Genomic DNA, 21,818 nt, shown 5'->3' on the forward strand with positions numbered 1-21,818 from the left:
CAGTACACAGTGGTTGACTGATGATGTTGATGATGATGATGCTACACTTTCAGCACGTGATAGTCATGTGGGCTTAATATAAGAACTGATGTACCTTCAGTTGTACAACAACTACTGAAGGAATCAGATACTTTGTAGTGTACATGTACCACCCAGTTTCAGGCATGTCATGACAGTATACAGTGGTTGCCTGATGTTGATGATGATGATGCTACACTGTCAGCACGTGATAGTCATGTCGGCTTCCTGGCCTCTGCCTCTGGACTGCCGCTGTCTTGGCACAGACTGTACAGCCTGGGGAAGAAAAGGACTTACGTGAATTAAAATGGCAACAATTGTGGCATCGTGTGGTGTAGTGGTAGACTGGACTATGAAACAGGGAGACCCGGGTTCGATTCCGGGTCGTACCCGAACAAGTCCATGCGCCCCGTCGTTGTACCCTTGGGAAAGGTACTTTACACGATTTTCCTCACTTCACTCAGGTGAAAATGAGTACCTAGCTTTGGTTAGGGGCATCTTATCAGATGGGACATTAAAATAGAGGTCCCATGTTTGAGGAGAGACACACCTCAAGCACGTTAAAGAACCCACGCGAGCAGAAGTGGAACAAACCATTATGGTCTAAAATGGGGTCGTAACCCCTGCTTCTCCTATTGGGTCAGTTAGTCCTCACTACTTGTGAGAAATTGGGCTGGTCTCAATCATGATGTTTCTGACTCAGGGAGAAGAGTTGCTGTTACAGTTCTACTCGGTAACCCGTAACCCAGGTGAGTGGTCAATTATTACCATTCAGGTGGTCGCACCGTTCACCTTGAAGTGGCCTACTAAGTAAAAAAAAAATGATGTAACCCAACACTAGTTACCATGGTGACAGATGCCTGGTTCAGATCATTGACCTTATTTGTTTGGAGAAGAAGAGGAAGAAGAAACTGTGTTACAGTAAAAAACAGAAACAGTAAAAAATGCCTCTGCGAAGGTAAACAAAATAAAATAAACACTTAGAAGCGAAAATGTCCCTCAGCTACCTGGGGATCCCTGCAGGTGTGTTGTCCTCTATCCTAGGGTTCTTAGCTTCGTTCTGAACTCTGACCCCTTGGTTCTTGATGATGTGGGCGGCCGTTGCTAGGTAACGGGACGGTAACCCGTGGCAACGGGTCAGGATGATGCTCTGCTCCAAGGTGGCCGCACACGAGGTTCTGTAAAAAGGCAAAATGTCAGTCAAGAAAATTTTATGTTGCCAACCCTTTCGTAAAAAAAATGGTAGAATGCTATTAGAAAAATTTAGAAACTATTGGAAATGTCATATTCCACATCAGGAATATTTCAAAAGTTTTACAAAACCAGGGAATTATTTAGGATGTTGAAAAGATATTCAAAATATTTCCAAGCTATGAAATTTCTTAGACAAACAATTACAAAGAATTGAAAGAATTTCTAAATGACGACACTGTACATCATTCTATATTTGCCATTGCAAAATTTCACACTCTGGGACATGTTCGCAAAAGCATATTTTCGCGGTGGTGGCAGGTGCAGAAGAAAGTTGGCAAATGATTTGTTCCTGGTAATGATAAATTTGCGGTACAGAGGTGACCGTGAATGTAAAAGTAGTGCAAATATATAATGTGACTTACAGTATTCCAGTATGTTCTGAATACCTGACAGGACTGTAGTATAGTCCAGTCAGACTATACTACAGGAGAGAACAAGAAATAGCCACGCATTCAAGTACCAGAATTATCAACCAAGGATTGAGGTGTTCAAGAATTCATTCTTTCCTAGAACTATCGCAGAGTGGAACTCACTGTCACCAAGTACAGTAGGGGCACTTTCAATAGATAGCTTTAAACAATGTCTAGAGCTAGAAGTTCAAGGGGTAGGTGTAACAAGTCGATCGGTGTAATGTAGCCAGCTGCCGCCGCGCCGCGTGCCTGCGAGGCTGGTGTGTTACGCCGAAAGGCAGTTATACCGGCTATACAGATACAGATACAGATATAGTGCCACCTACCTGTGGATGCCGGTATTGCACATGAGAAGCCTGCATGCCCCCACACTGAAGCAGAACTCGGCTGTGATGGAGACCAGCCCCACACTTTAGCCCGTGGTCGATCCCTTACAGGACTGTAGTCTAATGCCACCTACCTGTGGATGCCGGTATTGCACATGAGGAGCCTGCATGCCCCCACACTGAAGCAGAACTCTGCGGTGATGGAGACCAGCCCCACACCCAGCCCGTGGTTGATCACCTTACAGGACTGTAGTCTAGTGCCACCTACCTGTGGATGCCGGTATTGCACATTAACAGCCTACAGGACGTAACAGGACTGTAGTCTAGTGCCACCTACCTGTGGATGCCAGTATTGCACATGAGCAGCCTGCATGCCCCCACACTGAAGCAGAACTCTGCGGTGATCGAGACCAGCCCCACACCCAGCCCGTGGTCGATCCCGAAGCCTTGCTTCTTCTTCCCCTGCATCACCAGAGTGTCCAACTGCCGCAGGAGTTCATCAGAGGAGTTCAGGGGGCGAAGAAGCTGGAAGGGATCAATACAATGTATACATAGTCATGCCTTCAAGTACCAGAGTTATCAACCAAGGATTGGGGTGTTCAAGAATTCATTCTTTCCTAGAACTATCGCAGAGTGGAACTCGCTGTTACCAAGTACAGTAGGGGCATTATCATTAAACAATTTACTTTAAACAATGTTTAGAGATAGATGTTCAAGGGCTAGGTGTAACAAGTCGTTCAGTGTAATGTAGCCAGCTGCCGCCGCGCCGCGTGCCAGTGAAGCTGGTATGTTACACCGAAAGGCGGTTATACCGGCTATACAGATATAGAAGCTGGTGTACTATGCTGAAGGGTGGTTATACCAGCTATACAGGTACCACTCAGGGGACCGATAAAATCAAAGAACGCCAAATCTGAGACCCAAGTTATGTTTTGCAGCATGATAGCCATTCAGCACCAAGAAGAGGATGGATACAGTCAAAACAGCCCAAGAAGACCACTCAGGGGTTTCCAAGCTTCTATGCATTTCTGTGTACTTTATTAGTTTATGCCTTATTTTCTACAGTTAACAAACCAACCCAAATAAGTGATCACAGTGTACCTTGTCCATCATGACAACCTTAGCACTGGGGTTACCAGGGAGCTTCGACTTGTCGAGGTGGAATCCTCTGCAACAGAAATGAGAGCAATTATAATTAAGTTCAGACATATAATACTCAAACTTACTCCTAGCATTCTAAAAAAATTACCAAGAAATTAGAGATGTTAAACCTCCACAAAGGACTTAGTTTTTGTCACAAAAAAATTTGGCAGGCTGAGAGGCCAGAAGTGCATTTAAGCCTAACTAGTTTGGGAGCTTGTCCTAAGTACATGTACATGCCCCAGCACATGCACACAACAAACAAACACACAGGTAAACAGGTAAGGAAGACTGTGACAGAACTGACTTGAACCTCCTGTAGAAGGCCTGTGTATCGTGTATGGCCTGCTGGTTGATGTTGTTCTGCATCTGAACAGCGTTCACAAAATCCACGTCCCAGCTCTGGTGTAGGTTCACCAAGGCTGGATAAAAACAAACCACAGATTTATTTTTTATTATTATTTTCATTAATCTGCAGAACAGAACTCGCACAGAACTGAATCAGCTTAGAGGTTCGTCTTATTTGACTCGCAAAAGATAAAATCATTCACCACTGTTTGTTATTTTCACAGAGAGTGATCATTAAGAAAAACAGTGGTCTTCTTTGAACCCTCGAGTGCAAATCAGAGTGATAGGCATTACTGATCGTTTACGTCCCTGCATCTTGTAAGTCATGAATGCAGTGGTCTTAGTTTTGCAGTTTTGGCAGTGATCTGTACACCGCAAATTAATCAAACTGTGAATAATATACATGTGCTTCCTGTGTATTATACTACTCATAACAGAATTGTTTTAACAGCAAAGACGACTTCAAAACACTGTGAATATGCATGTGTTCTACAACAAAATTGTTTCAAACACAAAATTCAACACAAAAAGTTTTTGCATTTACAGTAATGACAAGCCCACCCACCCTGGTTGAAAAGCACGGGGCACATCTTGATGCTGCTGCCGGCCTGGAGTCTGCGGGGCAGCCTCAGGAACAGGTTTTTCTTCAGGTAAAAAACAACCTGGACTCCAGACCGCGTGCCCTCAACACTGTGGGTCAGCTCTACAGCTGAGGGAACAACAGAGGTATACATTAAAATGAGTCTCTTGTACAGGCAAACACGGAATCAGTTATTTTATTACACCTTCAGGTAAAACACCACCTGAACTCCAGACCTGGTACCCTCTACGTTGTGGGTCAGCTCTACAGCTGAGGGAACGACCAGCAAATATACAAGGTGGAACTTCTACAACTAGATTTTACCATGACTAAAATAAAATAATAACAAATGAATAACAAATTCTTGGAGGTGAAAGTAAAAGGCAATTCAAGCCATACTTTCTCTTCTTCCTGTGGCATCTAATTCATCTTTTCCTTTTGACTCCTGTTATCCGTCAAGAGGCTGAAGAAACTTTTTTCTTTTTAAAAACAGACAAAACCTTATGTGCACGGGGATGTCATCCATATTATCAAGACTATCTGATTATCCAAAAAGAAGTTACCTTCATGACACTCCTGTGGAGACAGAGTCCTGAAGATGAAGGTCACCTTGTCCAGGTCACTGACCCCGACCACCAAGTCCTGCAGGATGGACTTCTCATCATTCTGGAAAAAAACAAACAAATCAAATGCACATTCATAATAAAACAGTCATAACATGGCAACTAGTCTTACCTACATCTTGAGTTTTTTTCAGACAGAGCTCTCTCCTGAAATTTAACTAAAGTTGAGTGATTCATATATTTCAGTATACAAGTATTTCAGCACCAGGGACAGGCATAGTTGTATTTCTCCTTGCTATGCTCTCATCATTCTGGAAGGAAAAAATGAATAGAAGCGAACAGTTACAATGTCACAGTGGTAAATTTTTCGTTTCACATGTATATGTTCCAGGTTTCTCAAGGCTCTCCCCCAGAAATTGAGATATAGATGGTGGTGTAACTTTGGACAGTGTGAAACTTGTCTCAAAAACAATTTAATTTAAGCAGATTACATGGATTTAAGCAGTATTACACTGGTTTCAAATTGGATAAGGTGGTGCATAGGGAGACTCCTGGTTTTGAATGTATGGTTATTTCAGTATGCAAGTATTTCAGAACCATGGCCAGGCACAACACTAGGAATACTTCTTCAGCACCAAGGACAGGCATAGCTGTATCTAAAATTCTGTATTTACTACTTATTTGGTTGTTTTTCATCAAGGCACAGGGAAACTGATTCAGATATTTTAGTATGAAAGTATTTCAGCACCAAGGACAGGCACGGCTGTATTTGACCCTCTCCTTGCTGAATAACGCCATAACCAATAGATATCTGATTGAGAAGTGGCTACTCCAGTGTACATGTACCTAAAGGTAATCTCATGGCATTTTTGAGGTCATAGGGGCAGTGGGTTGTTGATCTGCTGTGTCTAGGACACAGTATCGGAAGGCAGAGCCTATCCCTCTCCTTCCACCGCCTTTTACCTCCCAAGCGAAGTCAGGTACCCATTTTACACATGGGTGGAGCGAGGAAAGTCATGTTAAGTGCCTTTTTTAAGGACACAATGCCAAGAATGCCAGGGATGAAAACCAAGACCTCTTGGTCTTATGTCTACTAGCCTAGCCATACTGCTACAGGCTAACCTACCCAGTTAGGAGACAGCATGGCCTGAAACATGACCAGCACCCCGATGGAGGCTGTCTGCTCCAGCCACTTGATGCTCGCCAGCTTGTTGTCTATCTTGTACTCCTGTAAGGAAGGAAGGAAAGACAGAAATTTTATCACAGTTTCTAGCATCAGAGACACTTCTTTCTTTCTTTCTTTCTTTATCAACATATTAACATTGCAGATATAATACAATATTGCGTGAATGCCATTGATATTTTCAAATATAAAAATTAACAATAACGCATGTAACGAACGTTACACACATGAACTGATGAACTGGTCTGTCACCTTCATGTTATTGAAGCTGAAGTTCAGGGCTGCCAGTAGTTGTTCTGAGAATGCACACACAGCAGCAGACAGGGCCTGGGAGAACACCACATCCCTCCTGCTGCTGGTGGTAGGGTCTGGGGGACATGTAAGGTTTGTTAGGAACAAACTACTACACTTTCTCCTCACATGAAGCTATTTGCTACAAGAAGTCAAACCTAGTATAGCCAACAAGCTGCTAGGGGGAACCAAAGCTACAACACTTTTGCCTACCTACTGCCACCAAATAACAAAATAGCAAGTAATAATTATGCCCCTACCTTCCTTGGCCAGAATCCCCAGGAACATGATATGCCTCAGCTCTGTAGAAGAGGGCAACAACATGTTATGTTGAGTTGTATGTTGCATGCAAAATCAGTTATTTAATATGTTTCCAAATTATCCTTTCTTTCCCTACATTCATATGTACCAGTAACTAAAAAATAAAACACAACTGCTAACTAGTTCAAACTTTGCAAAGCAAATGCATAATGTTTACCTTTGCATATGGTCTGCTCTGTTAATTCTTACTAAAACACATTCACATATATGGTCAGACAAGAGCATAAATCCTTCCTACTGATAAAATTGCAATATCATGTAACCCATGTAACCCAACACCAGTTACCATCAAGAAGAAGAAGAGGAAATGTAGCAAAAACTATATGTTTTCCTTCGGTAAACATAATAATCCCAGAAATGATGATGAGCAAAGAAGAAGAAGAAGAAATTCCCACCATGAGCGACTTTGGTGAGCTCCCCCACCAGTGTCTTCACCCCCTCCACCACAATGGTAGTCTCCTTCCCTTCATGCTGGTGTAAGAAATCCTTATAGCACTCCACCACCTTACCCAGGTCATGCAGTTTGCCTGGAGGGGTAGTGTACAAATGTAGAAGTTAGTAGAACACACCATTATGAAGAAAATGTTCAAACATGATTGTTTCAGGCAGTTTAGTACTTGAATACAAAGATGGCTCCCTCCTTACGGTGACTGCAAAATAAATCCACTACAAAGTAGTATGCGGAGGAGACAACCCTCCTGAGGGATCTCTGCTTATGGATTGTGAACACTTATCATTTGAACAGTTAGCTAGACATGCAGGAAATAGGCAGATGTGGAACTCTAAAATCAATAAGTTAAATGAGTCCATACTGTTAGGCATGTAGCAAAAGACCATGTGGTCTGAAAATTGTAAAACATACATACTACAAAGTAAAGGACTATCCAATAGTATCTACATGTAACCTGTTTTACACAATTTCTCGCTGTCAGCAGGGGCTGATTGGGCCTTGTACAGCTTGTGGCCATACATCTCTATCTTTCCCATTCCCATTCCCAGAACTTAGGCAATAACTTGAATAAGAGCCTTCATCACTACTAAATCAGCCCAACTCACCCCTGAAGTCCCTGCACGGGAAAACCCTCTGCACCTCCTTCAGTGCCTCGTCCACATCCTCACCTCTCAGCCGCTCCCACAGGTGACACGCCTGCAGAGGGAACCACCAGCACAACATTGTTACAGCAAGCAAACATACTAGTAGCCCTTTTCCGTAGAGCATAATCGGCCGTTTTGATTCTACGAAGTGTGTTGACGGGCCACTCTAATTCAACGTAGAGTGTGATTGGCACATTTTGCGTAGAGCGTAATATACTATTTGCCGCTTTAATTCTACTTAATGCGTTGTAGCCACTTGGAATTTATCATAAAGTGTAATCGAGAGATTTTCGAATTCAGCGTAGAGCGTTGGCAGGACCCCACATGCAGGCCCACTTAAAAGTGTATTTACCTGTGCAAGAAAGCTGTCCATCTCCCTCCGCACCACCTTGTCCTTCGTCACCACCATCTTGGACGCCCTCCTGCCGATGATGCCCTGGAAAATCCCCTCGAATTCCAGGAACGTGTTGGCCTCGAGATCGTCTCCGCTTCCAGACCCTGTGGCCACCAGAGGAGGATGGACACAGCCCACGGGAACTAGCATCTGGTGCTGGTCTCCAGACAATACTCTGTGGTAAAACATATTATTGTTAGTGATTTTAACATATATTTTACTGTGGCCACCAGTGAAGCGTGCACACAGCCCTCTGGTGTAAGAAAAACAAGATATGTTTTTAGGAAGGTGTTGGCCTCTGGTGAAAGGTTAAAGGAGTACTAACCTCCAGAAGGGGATGCTATATTCCGACAGGCATTAATTTAAGGAAGTGAAAAATGCATATGACTTTACAGTATACAATCAAATGCCCATTTTGCGCGCAAGTCTTAAAACGCATCGAATCCAGGACAAACTCTCCAAATACCCTCAAAACGATCCCAGAATACACCACGCTACCCCATTGGTGTCTATGTTTTAAACAAAAAGTTACGTTACAGACTTTATTTCAGGGGCGATAAGAAAAATTCCTACCGTTTTGTGTTCTTTGGTATCTTACCAACCATTGCCTTTCTTGATGTCCTTATCGCCCCTTATTTATGCCAAGATATAAACGATGAAAAAAACGGCGTAATCTAATTATCTTTTCCATAAGTGGCGTAATCTAATTATTTGTTCAATTAATACTTACATGCAAATGAGTTGAGAAAATCAAAACACGCAGGATGAAACTTGCGCTCACTGCATTAGACATCCTCATATAATAGTATTCAAACTACAGGTCAAGCAAAGTAAAGCAAGTAATTTCTCAATAATCAGCTTGTTAATGTGCTTGTCTCCTACCATTTTCACCGAAAAATGTTTATGTTGACTTGAAATGTATGAGTATTGTGTAAGCCAGAGTTCCCGGATGTATCGATTGTGGTTCCGCATGGGGAAAATTGATATTGATATCGCTTTACAAATATCCGCCGCGCAAGTCGTACAAGCGAAATTATGTAAAAAGTCGGCTAGTTATATATTCATCGCAGCATGATGTATAGGAAAATAGCACTTCCTTCTGGAGGTTAGTACTCCTTTAAGGAAAAACTACAGGTAAAGACTGAGGACAAAGCTTTTTTTTGCTAGCCAGTAGTGCAATAAAGCAACATATCTTCACCCTAGCAGGACCACCGCCCAACTTTTTCTCTATGCTAAAAAAGAAGAAGATACAGTGTTTTGGGCACATATCCAGGGCAAAAGGAACTCTGTCAAACGCAGTTCTTTTTTTCTTTCTTTTAAGAGGGACTGTTATCTCGGTATCTGATTACCTAGATGTCTAAACTTACTTGATGATGGTCTCTTCCTTGTGGTCCAGATCCCGGACTGCCGACTCCAGGACACACAGGATGTTGTGCATGGAGTCCTGAAGGTCCTTCGTGCCTCCTACGATGTCCTGTAGACCTCCCTTACCCAGCCCCATGGCATGGGCAGCAGGGGCAGCTAGGGTCACCATGGTGCAGGCAGTGTGCTCACAGGCCACAGGGTTGGAACCATCTATATGAGAGAAAACAAGAAATCAGACCTTCAGTTTCAAACCTTCTTTCCCTAACCCTAACCTCAGATCACACAGCACCTTGGCAACAAAGGAAAGAAAGTAAAAAAACTTAGTCCTCTGCATCTCAGATATCTGAACTGAAATCAATGATATCATGTTGTCAACATATTTTCCATTTGCACTGAAGACTATACTACGTTGTGCATGGAGTCCTGAAGGTCCTTCGTGCCTCCCACAATGTCCTGTAGGCCTCCCTTACCCAGCCCCATGGCATGGGCAGCCGGGGCAGCTAGGGTCACCATGGTGCAGGCAGTGTGCTCACAGGCCACAGGGTTGGAACCATCTATATGAGAGAAAACGAGAAAACAAATTTCAAACCGCCTTTCACTAACCCTATCAATCCCTTCTCTTTCCTGGTCCCAGATCACACACCTAGGCAACGAAAGAAAAAAGAAAGAAAAAAACTTAGTCCCCTGCATCTCAGATATCTGTAATCAATGATATCATATTGTCAACATATTTTCCATCCGGGTGAAGGTTAGGGTTAGGGTTAGCACTAGGGTTAGGGTAGGGTTAGGTTAAGGCTAGTTTTAAGAGTTACTATTAAGTCCTACCAGCTGGTGGCTCTGTATCCTCTGTCCCTGGTTCCTCCTGTGACTGCTGTGGGAGGGAAAGAGTCGGTGCCACCTCGCTGATGTCCAGGTTAGGGTTAGGCTTAGGCTTAGGATTAGGGCTAGGGCTAGGGCTAGGGTCAGGGCTAGGGCTAGGGCTAGGGCTAGGGCTAGGGCTAGGGCTAGGGCTAGGGCTAGGGCTAGGGCTAGGGCTAGGGCTAGGGCTAGGGCTAGGGTAGGGGTAGGGGTAGGGTTAAGGTAAGGGTTAGGATTAGGGTTAGGGTCAGGGTTAGGGTCAGGGCTAGGGCTAGGGCTAGGGCTAGGGCTAGGGCTAGGGCTAGGGCTAGGGCTAGGGCTAGGGCTAGGGCTAGGGCTAGGGCTAGGGCTAGGGCTAGGGCTAGGGCTAGGGCTAGAGCTAGGGCTAGGGCTAGGGCTAGGGCTAGGGCTAGGGCTAAGACTTAGGTCCTACCTGGTTCCTCCTGTGGCTGTTGTGGGAGGGTTGATGTCCAGATTAGGGTTACGTAGGGTTAGGGTTAGGGTTAGGGTTAGGGCTAGGGTTAGGGTTAGGGGTTAGTCAAAAAAGTTACTAGTATTATTAAGTCCTACCAGCCGGTGGTTCTGTGTCCTCAGTCCCTGGTTCTTCCTGTGGCTGTTGAGGGAGGGAGAGAGTTGGTACCACCTCGCTGATGTCCAGGGTCTGCAGGTGACAGTTCATCGGGCAGAAGTCCATACTGAGGGGCGGGTTTTGTCTCATGCGAACCGCCTTGAAGGACGGCCAGATGTGGTTGGACAGCAGCCTCGAGAACTGTATGACAAATGCAAGTTACGTCGATGAGGGTTGGACATCCAAGTAATGAGATACTGACAGTGACATTTACTTAGCAAGCCTTGGACAGCAGCCTTGAGAACTGGAATGCCATCATCAGAATTCAAATTAAGTCTTAGATTGGAAGTTCATCTCACGAGAAGTCATGAAAGTTTATCTGTGTTTAAAGTCAAAACTTTTTTTCGAATGAATCAGGTTTGAACTGTAATTTCTGATACCAAAAGTTTGAATTTTTTGACTGAGTGTTCAACTCCAGTCTTTTTCAAGGAATGAGCAATCCACTGCTTTTTCGATGCCACTACTGATAACCAAGTCACATTTTCTAAACTTTAAGGTAGCTGCATAACAGACTTTCTGGAACCTATGATCCACTGAGTCACATGTTCTATCTAATAAGTAAGTTAAACATGAAGTCACAGAAATTTTGGATTGATCACTCCTTGACAGAGACAGGTTTAACTGTGTGGATAAAGAATTGAAGAATTCATCAAATTCACAAAATGAAAATGAAGAATATCAGACCTTCTGGTAAGCCTTGATTTGAATTTACAAATTAACCAACGTGTCGGTGACCATCTGTCACCTTCAACAGGACATTACTGACTGGTCCTACTTTATGTGAAATCAAAATAAAGAATGGAAGAAATCTAATAAAAATTGAAAGAAATTAAAAATGTAGGGTTACTAGAGGATTCTTTCAGCAGTGACAAGTTTTTGAAGGGTAAGGATACTAATCTCCAAATTTTCAATGACTATCAGTCCATTCTAGTTCACGGAGTTGCCTAGTCTCGCGAGAACAAGATGGACTGATAGTCATCGAAAATTGAGGATTAGGCAAATTGTACTTACCATGAAGGATAATCCCAATTATACCTCACACGAACTATTTGGGTATATCGTTTACCTTATGCAGTATTTCCTATGCTTATCGCTAGGTGGCGCACGTGTACAAAGCTTTAATCGCAAAGCATCACGGGATATCATGACGTAATGACTATGTTCGCCGCCATTTGACGACGTGCGAGAAAGAGTCTGTGCTGTTCACCATGGGTGGGCATTCTCAGCTACTTGGAAGCTGAAGAACAGCAAGGGTGGGAAGATATACCCAAATAGTTCGTGTGAGGTATAATTGGGATTATCCTTCATGGTAAGTACAATTTGCCTAATCCTCAATTATACCTGCACACTCCCTATTTGGGTATATCGTTTACCTTATGCAGTATTTCCTATGCTTATCGCTAGGTGGCGCACGTGTACAAAGCTTTAATCGCAAAGCATCACGGGATATCATGACGTAATGACTATGTTCGCCGCCATTTGACGACGTGCGAGAAAGAGTCTGTGCTGTTCACCATGGGTGGGCATTCTCAGCTACTTGGAAGCTGAAGAACAGCAAGGGTGGGAAGATATACCCAAATAGTTCGTGTGAGGTATAATTGGGATTATCCTTCATGGTAAGTACAATTTGCCTAATCCTCAATTATACCTGCACACTCCCTATTTGGGTATATCGTTTACCTTATGCAGACTTCAGAGCCGTGGACAGCACAGCCTGGCCAAACGTGTGTTGGTTGTTGTCCCTCCTGTAGTACTTCAGGAAGGTAGACTCTCGTGACCAGTCCGCTGCCTTCATGATGCTATGTAGAGACACCCCGGCAGCTGCAGCAGCTGAAGTGGACGCTCCTCGAGTGGAGTGAGCTGAGAAAGTTGCTGTGTCGACACCTGCCGTGCCTAACACTGACTTAACCCACCTGGCCAGGGTCGCAGAACCAACCGGCCTGTGTGGTCTCCTGTATGATATGAACAACTTCTGCTCCCCCCCCCTTTCTTTCCGAAGGGAAGAAGTCCGCCTTAGATATTCCTTCAGGTATGTGAAGGCACACAAGCGCCTGTCCTGCGGGAAGGCCGCCCAAAAACACTTTCTGGCAGGTTTTCCTGGTCTAGAAGTTTTTAGCAGGGTAGGAATTGTCCAAGAAACACCGTTTCTACATTTCTTCATGAATCTCAAGTCGAGAGCCGCTAAAGTTTGACCTCTGTCGGCTGATACCAATGCCGCTAGTGTTACCAACTTATGAGACAATTGTTTCAAACTAAGACTATTAGCTGGGCAACAATGCAGAAGGTACTCTAGGACCCGACTGACGTCCCATGTTGAAACATATCTTGGACAAGGAGGACGTTTGTGAAACACACCTCTCATCAGTTTGGACACTAGAGGGTGACTACCCACATTACAATGGTCTACTGGTAAGTGAACAGACGAGATCGCAGAACGAGCCACCCCAATTGACATATAGCTGTAGTTCTGTCGAAACATCCATTCCAGATATTCTACTACGCTCTCTATAGAGCCGCAAACTGGATCAATCTCCCTTCTATCACACCAGCTGGCCCACTGAGCCCATGCTGACTGATACTGTCTAGAAGTACTTTCTCTCCAAGCCGAGAGGATGAGGTCTGAAGCCCCTGCCGAAAGGCCCCGACCCTGCAACTGTCGCCTGATATTGGCCACGCGGCAAGCATCAGATCTGGCAACAGCGGATGGGGTCTCCTGTTGTGTGGCAGGAACAGCAGATCCCAGCTCTGTGGCAGGAGAACCGGACTCTCGAACAACATGTTCAACACCTTGGGGTACCAAGCCTGAGACTTCCAAACTGGAGCTATCAAAATCACTGTTGCTACGTCTGACTGGACTTTTCTCAGTACCTTGAACACTAGGCTGAAGGGGGGAAAGGCATACGCTAGCCCCAGGTTGCCCCAGTGAATGTTTAGAGCATCCACTGCCATGGCCTCTGGTTCTGGGTGCCAAGAGACATACTCCTTCAGCTGAGCATTCAGACGAGACGCAAACAGATCTACTGTCAATGCATTGCCTGTCCAATTGTTCAATGACAGGAAAACTGAGCGGTTCAGTTGCCCCTCGACCTTGTCCAGAAAAACCCGCGAACACCTGTCCGCTAGGGTGTTTGTCAATCCGGGAACGTGAGTTGCAGACAACATCAGGCCTCTTTCCAAGGCCCACGACCACATCTCCAGGGCCAAGGCTGCCAGATCTGGCGACCTTGTTCCCCCCATGTGATTCACATATGCAACGGCTGTTGTGTTGTCCAGCCTTAGCAGAACATGCTGAGTATCCGCGCTCACAAAGCTTCTTAGCGCCAGGAAGGCCGCTTTCAACTCTAGCCAATTGATGTGCATGCGCGCTTCTGTCTGTGACCAGCGCCCGCCTGTCTCCTGACCATTGCAATGCGCGCCCCATCCCTCCAGTGAGGCATCTGTGCAAATTGTCAGGTCTGACGGAACAAAGACTCGGCGACCGTTTACTTCGCGCACATGACTGATCCACCACTGTAGATCTTTTACTGCATCTGGGGTTAGACTGACTGAAGAGTCGAATTTTCCCGGCTTCTTTATGCCGAAATTGAGAAGCTGTTGCAAAGCCCGGAAATGTAAGGGCCCGGGAAGAATGGCTTGCTTGGTGGACTCTAACAGCCCCACCACGCTGGCTAGCTGCCTGGTTCCTATCACCTCCTGTTCTAGAAGTGATTGGCAAGAACTCACTACCTTGTCTAACTTGTCTTCTGGTAGGTAAATTGTCAAAGTACGAGAATCGAGAACAAGGCCTAGGAAGGTCGCTACCTGAGACGGTATCAACTGCGACTTTTCCAGGTTGAGAACAAAACCGAGTTGCTCTAGAAGCTCTCTGGCTATAGCAATGTGCTCTAAGCACTGTTCCCTCGACCTTGCAATGATCAGTAAGTCGTCTAGGAAAATTACTATTAACAATCCTTGTCTCCTTAGAATGGCCACAATCGGCCGCAAAACCTTGGTAAATACCCTCGGCGCCGACGTCAGACCGAAGGGAAGACACTGAAATCCCCAAAGAACTCCTCTCCACGAAAAACGAAGGAATTTTCGATCGCTCTGAGCTATTGGGATGGTAAAGTACGCATCCTTTAGATCTATAGTTGCTAGAAAATCTCCTTTTTTCCACAACTCTTTGACTAGGTTTATCCCTTCGAACTTGCAAGTACGTTTCAGAACAAACTTGTTTAAAGACTTTAGGTTTATAACCGGTCTCCAGCCTCCCCGAGCTTTCGGGACTAGGAAAATCGTAGAAACATATTGGCCCTCGCAGGGCTCCACCTGGACCACTGCACCTTTCTCCAACATACTGTGCACTTCCTCGTCTACAACCTTTGCTCTGTCCTCCCCAGATATATTTGTGACCGGCTGAACGAACTGAACTGGAGTGGACTCCCATTCTATACGGTAACCCCGAACTGTTTGCAAAAGCCATCTGTCTGTTGAAATCCTTTCCCAGTTTTTCATGAAAAAAGCTGTTCGCCCTGCGTGCTGAACCGGAGAACAGAGCAGAGTCTGATGACGAGGAAGAGCTACTGTTTGTTTGGGCCTTTTGTGCCCTGCGCTGAACGAAACCCCGAGGTTTTCTTACCCCCGGCATTTGACCATGGTCTAGCATTGTTGTAGTTGTTGTTGTTGTTATAGTAGGGACGAAAATTGTAACCCTTTGAGTTTGAGGAGTACTTGTTGTAGTTATAGTTAAACTTCGAGCGGTTGGACTGAAACCTGTCCCTAGCCCTAGAAGTACTCGAAGGGGCTGGCTTATAAGCCTTACTCAAGGTGCGTCTAGCCTGATCGGCTGTATTAACCTTCTCCAAAAAGGTGTCTCCAAACAAGTATTTGGAAGAACCAGTGGGCAAGTCGGTCTTGAAAACATGCTTCATATCCTGTTTCATGTCCCTGCCGCACAATTCCCTTCTGTACTGAGTCATAGTAGAGGAAGCTGAACCCAAAAAGACCAAGGACGATTCTATCGCTTTACACACAGCATTTGGGTTCAGGGGATGGTCCGAACCCTTAACTGCCGCTAAAAGCTCCACCAGAGGGTTAGCAGCCATGAGCATCTTATCCTGACAATCACTAAAATTCTTATCCGTGTTGACGGTGTCGTTCTTAATCATATTCGCCACTACTGGGTCTAGAATGGGTGCCCGAAGCGCTAACTCCACGCTAGGTGGAGTTGGAAAAGCTTCCTTCCTCTCCTTGAACTCCGCATACGTTAATTTATGAGTAAAGACCTCGGTCAAAAATGTAGCGACTTGCTCGGGAAGTTCAGATTCTTTCCCTTTCTTATCGTAAGGATTATCGAATGACAAGGAGTTACTAGTACCTTCATCAGACTCTTCAGAGTCCGAAATGGTGATTTCCCCCTCCTCCGAACACTCTTCCACTTCCGAACCTGGATGCTTGCGCCCGGAACCGACTACGCCGGCTCGGCTGGTCGACGCTACCGCCCCGTCAACGTCCCGAGGTTGGCGGGATGAACTGGACGCCTGAGGAAGTCCCAGGCTGGAACTGACCCACTGAAGAAAAGAGGCAGCGTCGAATCCAGGCGGGAAGGGTGTTCCTGGTGGAGGTGGGGGTGGAGGAGACTTTTCCCGACCAAGCTTCGGCATGGTCGGGGAGCCCAACTCCTCCGAGCCCGGAGGAATTTTGGGCCGGGGCAGCTCCGCGCCGTCTCCTTCCTTGGCCGATTTTCCCAGTGCCAACGCCGAAGGGGCATTTCGCTCCACTAGCGGCGGAATGAGGTTGGGGTTCTTCTCTTTTCCCTCCGAACCTCCAGCTGTAGGAGCGGGGACTTTTCGTTCACCCGACTCCTCTTCCTCCTGTCCGGAGGCAAGTACAGGCACGCCTGTCTTTTCCACGGCAAGGAATTTTGCCTGCCTAGCGTTGGGAAACTGACCACTTCTCTTGCCATTCCGACCTGTCTGGTCCTCCGAAAGGCTACCTGAATCGCCCCCGTGGGCAGAAGACTTCGTTTTATCCTTCTTTTTGGGCATAACGCCGAAAGAAAATCCGAAAAAATAAGGAGTAGGGAAACAACGTGCACCCCTTGGCGTTCGCACAAGGAAAATGGCGGCGAACATAGTCATTACGTCATGATATCCCGTGATGCTTTGCGATTAAAGCTTTGTACACGTGCGCCACCTAGCGATAAGCATAGGAAATACTGCATAAGGTAAACGATATACCCAAATAGGGAGTGTGCAGGTATAATTTGGAGATACCCTTCAAAAACTTGTCACTGCTGAAAGAATCCTTTAGTAACTGTATCTATACGTGATGAAATGAATCTCTTCAACGATAAAAATGAAGAATGTCGGACCTTCTGGTAAGCCTTGATCTTCCTCTGAAGAATCTCCTTCCACTTGTCTTTAGCCATGACGAGCCACGCTTTCTGTCCCTCGTCCATCCTGGGGGGGATCGGGAGGGCCTCGAGTTCAGCCAGGAACTTCTGGTCTTCCTCTAAGTACAGGTTCACTAACTGGGACAAGATTATTAGTTAGTAAAAGTCTTCCATTTTTGTACATTATACCTGCACCAGAATTCCATTTCAATAGTCCTTGGGTCACACAGTTGTGCAATCACTACAGCAGGGGGGTAGTCCATAAAAATTGCATTTGCTTATATCGCTAAGGGCCAGGGACCAATAAGCCTGGAGATAACTCACAGAGTGAGCAAGGGGCCAGTTACTGGCCTAAGGACTTAGGCAGGCAGGCAGGCAATATTGCTAAGTATCATCGAGTAAGCCCTGCTTAGAGAAAGAAAGTTAAAATGGTACGGCCATGTGACTAGAAGTAAAGGCCTCTCCAAAGTTATACTACAAGGAACAGTACCAGGGAAAAGAAAGAGATAGAGACAAGGAAGAAATGGGGCAACAACGTCAAGGAGTGGACCGGCTTGCCCCTTGCCAGTGCCCAGGCGCTGGCTCATGACAGGGAGGGATGGAGGAAGGCAGTGTGCTCAGCCACTAGGTGCCCCCACGACCACCCCCGGTCAAGGGACCGGTAAGACGGTAAGTAAGTACCTTAGCAGGAATAGTGAAGGTGGTGTCTGACTCCTTCATACTCTCCAACACCTGGTACCTGACCCCACCACTGGCTTCGTACTCGTACACAGCATAGTGCTCCAGTCCACTGTTCTGTACTGTAGGGAAGATACAATAACAATCAATCTATTAATCAATCAATCAATCAATCGAGCAATCAATCAATCATGGTGGCCGTATGGGAATGTAGGGAAGATATGATATCCTTAATCATAAATATGTAAGGTTGTCATTTATACATGGAGAAGAAGGTCTCCCGTGCTCTATGCAGAGCGTAGGGTAGTGCCCATCTCCATTTCTGTAGCACCCTTGGACACACAGTTGTGCAGGGCATTACAGCAGGGGGCTAGTCTGCTGGTAGTGCTGTGTGTTTGACCTTCCCACACTCTTTCTCATATGTGCTGAGTGCTAAGCAGAGAAAGAAGTGTGTACCATTTTTAAAGTCTTTGGTATGACCCAGCCGGGTTTGAACTCACGACCTCCCGGTTACAAAGCGAGCACTCTACCAATTAAGCTATTTCACCAGTTGTTGCATGCAGACCTACAGGCACTTTTTACATGTGTCCATAAAAAATACACTGTACGTACATGTATGAGACCATTGTTGCATACTCCCCCCTTCCACTAGAGACATGTCGCTGATCAACAGACTGCTCAATGATTTTCATACATAAAGAAAATCTGTGTCTTGACCTGTTGTCATTGTCAATAAAGAAAGAAAGAACAAATTTTGCATGCTTTGTTTGCCTTGTAGTCTTTCAAATCATACCTTTACCTCATGCCTCATATTCCAGTATGAAATCAAGTGTCATGAAAATAAAATTTTGCTCGCTCAATCAATCAATCAATCAATGGTCGCACAGCAATCACTGTCCGGTGGAAAGCAGGCCTTACCATGCAGGGTGACTTTGTTGGTCGGCGTGGTGACAGTTTGAGACAGCAAGAACTACAAGAAATTCGTCTGGGACTATGTCATTCTGGACGAAGGGCACAAGAAAAACCTATGGAATATACTTTGTACACCACCACTGTTTCCTACCCTGCAGGGTGACTTTGTTGGTGGGAGTTGTGACAGTCTGGGACAGCGGGCGCGGGGAGGAGGGAGACTTGTCGGCTGGTGAGGCACCGTTAGAGTCAGACTTCTCACCTCCTGGCTCTGGAGGATAGAAAAGGGTGGAATCATTTGCATTGAACAACAGCAATACACTTCTATAATTATATAATATGCCTATAAAATTGCAAACCCATGCATGCCTACTAAATGCAAGACTTAGTGTATATCAGAAATAATAAAGCTATAAGAAACAATAATTCTGCGGACTGTCAGACTGCCCATATGGCAGAGGAGCTATAGGACTGAGTAAAGTTGAGTGTGAAACAATAAAATGAACATATTAAAGTGAATTGAAACATAGCTGTATTGCTAAGCAACTAAAAAACTAAATTTTATACATTTCATCTTAACTCAATTTTACATCAGTTCTGTAACATTTTCAATTGTTTCATTGTCTTGTAACTTTTTTCTCTTGTACAGTTAATAAGTGGTAGTGTGCATTATACTAAGTAAGTTGTATACAACATGAATCCGCCATCCCTTTGTCTTATTCTCTTGTTCATCTACAGACTGTTTTTGCTATGTGCAAAATGCCTTTTTGCTTCTAAACCAGGGGCTACGAATGGTAATCAGGCGAGACAGGCCACCCTGGTACATTGGCTTCCTGCTTTCCCAGCAAAAAGCTCATTTTATGTATCATGACTATCTTAAAAAAGCAGCTGTCTTATATGTCATGTACCTTGAGAGGTTGATGGTTCGACATGATCAGTGCTGGAGTCCTTCCTGATACTTTCCTGCACACTGTTCACAGGAGAGAGACGTTTGCGGTGGATGGACTTTCCCATCCGATGCATGTGAGTCTGGAACACAAATTACAGTGTCCAAATCACAGAAACAAAATTCATTACATGAAATTCTATTAAGGTGTACCAAAAACATCTCTCTCTTTTTTTTAACCGTTTTAATGTCATTTTTCCTCAAACTGGGGGTTAGACGTGCTTGCACTAAGTACAAGTCTTTTTGTTGAAGCAAGATTTTTACGGCTGGATGCTCTTCCTAACGCCAACCCAAACCCTAGTAGGGCCCAGGAACCCTCGAACTGAGGGGGGAAATTCGTGTTAAAATCGCAAATCCCTTTGCAATTCAAGTTGGGCTATTGAAGAAGTAGCTGCAGTAGTAGTAGAATGGTCTACTGAGAAGACATACTTCCAAAATCCAACAAAGGCAGCCATCAGGCTGAATTAATTTACAACATTTACAATCAGTACCAGTATATAAAATGTAGCAGCTATGAATATCAAACAATCAAATATTCAAAGGATGGCATTGGATTAAAATTGAAATACTTGGCGTTGGGTGGCATAGTGGCAGATCATTTGACTGTGAACCGGGAGATCCGGGTTCGATCCTGAATCACACAGACCCTTGCAGCAGTTCCACAAAAATGTGGAGCAAATATGTATCATGACAATTGTGTATTATGTGTATTGTTATGTGTATTATTACCATTTGTATCATCTGATTGTAAACCCTGCATCAATTCAGCACTATAAGGCTGCGATTGCACGGGTAATGTTTGGCCAATAAACCATTTATACTTGACAAAGGCAAAGTTTCAAAAGTTTTGACATTACCTCTGACTTTGCCCTCATGAGCCCGTGGGAGATGCGTTTGATAGCACAGACGACCGTGTCATGAGAGGCACAGGACACGTCTTTCCCATTCACCTGTAAAATGCTCTGTCCTGGGAACAGGCCTGCTTTTCCTGCTGGACTGTCTGTGGGAAGGGAGCGACATACAGATTGTAATTGTGGCACATCTGTCCCTTGGACAGGACGTTAAATGGAGGTCCAATGTTTGGGGAGAGCTATACCATGTTAAAGAACCCACACCACCTCTTGAAAAAGAGTAGGGGCATGCCACAGTGTGAGATGTTCCAACTAATACTTGGAACAACTAGAAGTTGGTGATTTAGTGCAAATCACCCGGATGGAGGCCTGGCAAACCTGCATCTTGTATTAGCCACTGTGATTTTTTATGTTTGCTTTCAACCATCACCCTCGCAGACTCCAGGAAGAATAGTGTACAATATATGGAGATCTAATAATTCTGTACACTAATGGAGATCAAATGAATCTTAATAATACAAACAAAATTGAAGGTGAAATCAGACGTACCTGGTTTGACCAGGTGAACCACACATGGGTTACTGCCACGGACCTGGAAACCTAAGTCTTGTCTGGCCTGGACAATGGATGTAGTGCTGCAATGTGAAATACACCAAGGAAACCAAGATATTAGACAAATAGATACTATTTCCTTTAATCAACAACAACAGAATCTTATTTCCATGACAAGTAACTAATTCAGCACCAAGGACAGGCACAGCTATATTTAAACTTGTATTGACTACTGTTTGGTTGTTTTTATCAAGGTGAGGTTCACAATACAGAGAAAGGGATTTGCATATTGCAATATTTCAGCACCAGGGACAGACACAACGCTACATCATACATGAGTGTATTGTTGTTTTAAATCTTGTATCTCTTTCAAGTAGCGTACATGTCAGGTGAGCGACAACGGCCGGGATTCAAACTCTCAACCTCTTGGTCTAGAGGCAGGGTTGCTAACCACAGGACTACACACACTTCTGGGAGAATGCCTGAAAAGAAGCAGCAGAGGAAAAGAGGAGGCGAAGAAAGGCTGCAGTAACTCAGCCTACAGCAGCAGTGAACTACACTGACCCGTCCTGCCGCAGGACCTGCAGGTCAAGAATTGGACTGCACAGCCACATGAAGGCCTGCAGGGGACTGACTTCCTAAACATCTTCAGACTCAAAGAAGAAGCTAACACACATACTTCTACATATTTGTCCCACTCACTCTTGCTGCTGAGCTGCGACTGTGACATTGAGG

At 44.9% G+C, this 21,818-nt stretch overlaps 3 protein-coding genes across 3 annotated transcripts; all 3 read right to left on the minus strand.

Moving 5' to 3' along the window:
- LOC109466417 (phosphatidylinositol 3,4,5-trisphosphate-dependent Rac exchanger 2 protein-like) lies at positions 1–2,231 on the minus strand. The gene is made up of 3 exons (XM_019764133.1): positions 2,143–2,231; positions 1,026–1,196; positions 1–294 (listed from the first exon to the last, which is right to left on the minus strand). The coding sequence occupies exons 1-3, from the start codon at positions 2,163–2,165 to the stop codon at positions 234–236; spliced, it is 255 nt and encodes an 84-aa protein (XP_019619692.1). The 5' UTR covers positions 2,166–2,231; the 3' UTR covers positions 1–233.
- A 110-nt stretch (positions 2,232–2,341) lies between these two features.
- Positions 2,342–3,573, minus strand: LOC109466405 (phosphatidylinositol 3,4,5-trisphosphate-dependent Rac exchanger 1 protein-like). Its single transcript, XM_019764116.1, has 3 exons — positions 3,456–3,573; positions 3,110–3,176; positions 2,342–2,533 (listed from the first exon to the last, which is right to left on the minus strand). Exons 1-3 carry the CDS (start codon positions 3,515–3,517, stop codon positions 2,342–2,344), a joined length of 321 nt encoding a protein of 106 aa, XP_019619675.1. The 5' UTR covers positions 3,518–3,573.
- Positions 3,574–14,821: 11,248 nt separating this feature from the next.
- Positions 14,822–16,940, minus strand: LOC109466416. The gene is made up of 2 exons (XM_019764132.1): positions 15,500–16,940; positions 14,822–15,439 (listed from the first exon to the last, which is right to left on the minus strand). The coding sequence occupies exons 1-2, from the start codon at positions 16,891–16,893 to the stop codon at positions 15,334–15,336; spliced, it is 1,500 nt and encodes a 499-aa protein (XP_019619691.1). The 5' UTR covers positions 16,894–16,940; the 3' UTR covers positions 14,822–15,333.
- Between the last annotated feature and the right edge of the window lie 4,878 nt (positions 16,941–21,818).

This window comes from Branchiostoma belcheri, unplaced genomic scaffold, assembly GCF_001625305.1.
Source record: "Branchiostoma belcheri isolate BF01 breed outbred unplaced genomic scaffold, Haploidv18h27 scaffold166, whole genome shotgun sequence".
NCBI classification, from domain to species: domain Eukaryota; kingdom Metazoa; phylum Chordata; class Leptocardii; order Amphioxiformes; family Branchiostomatidae; genus Branchiostoma; species Branchiostoma belcheri.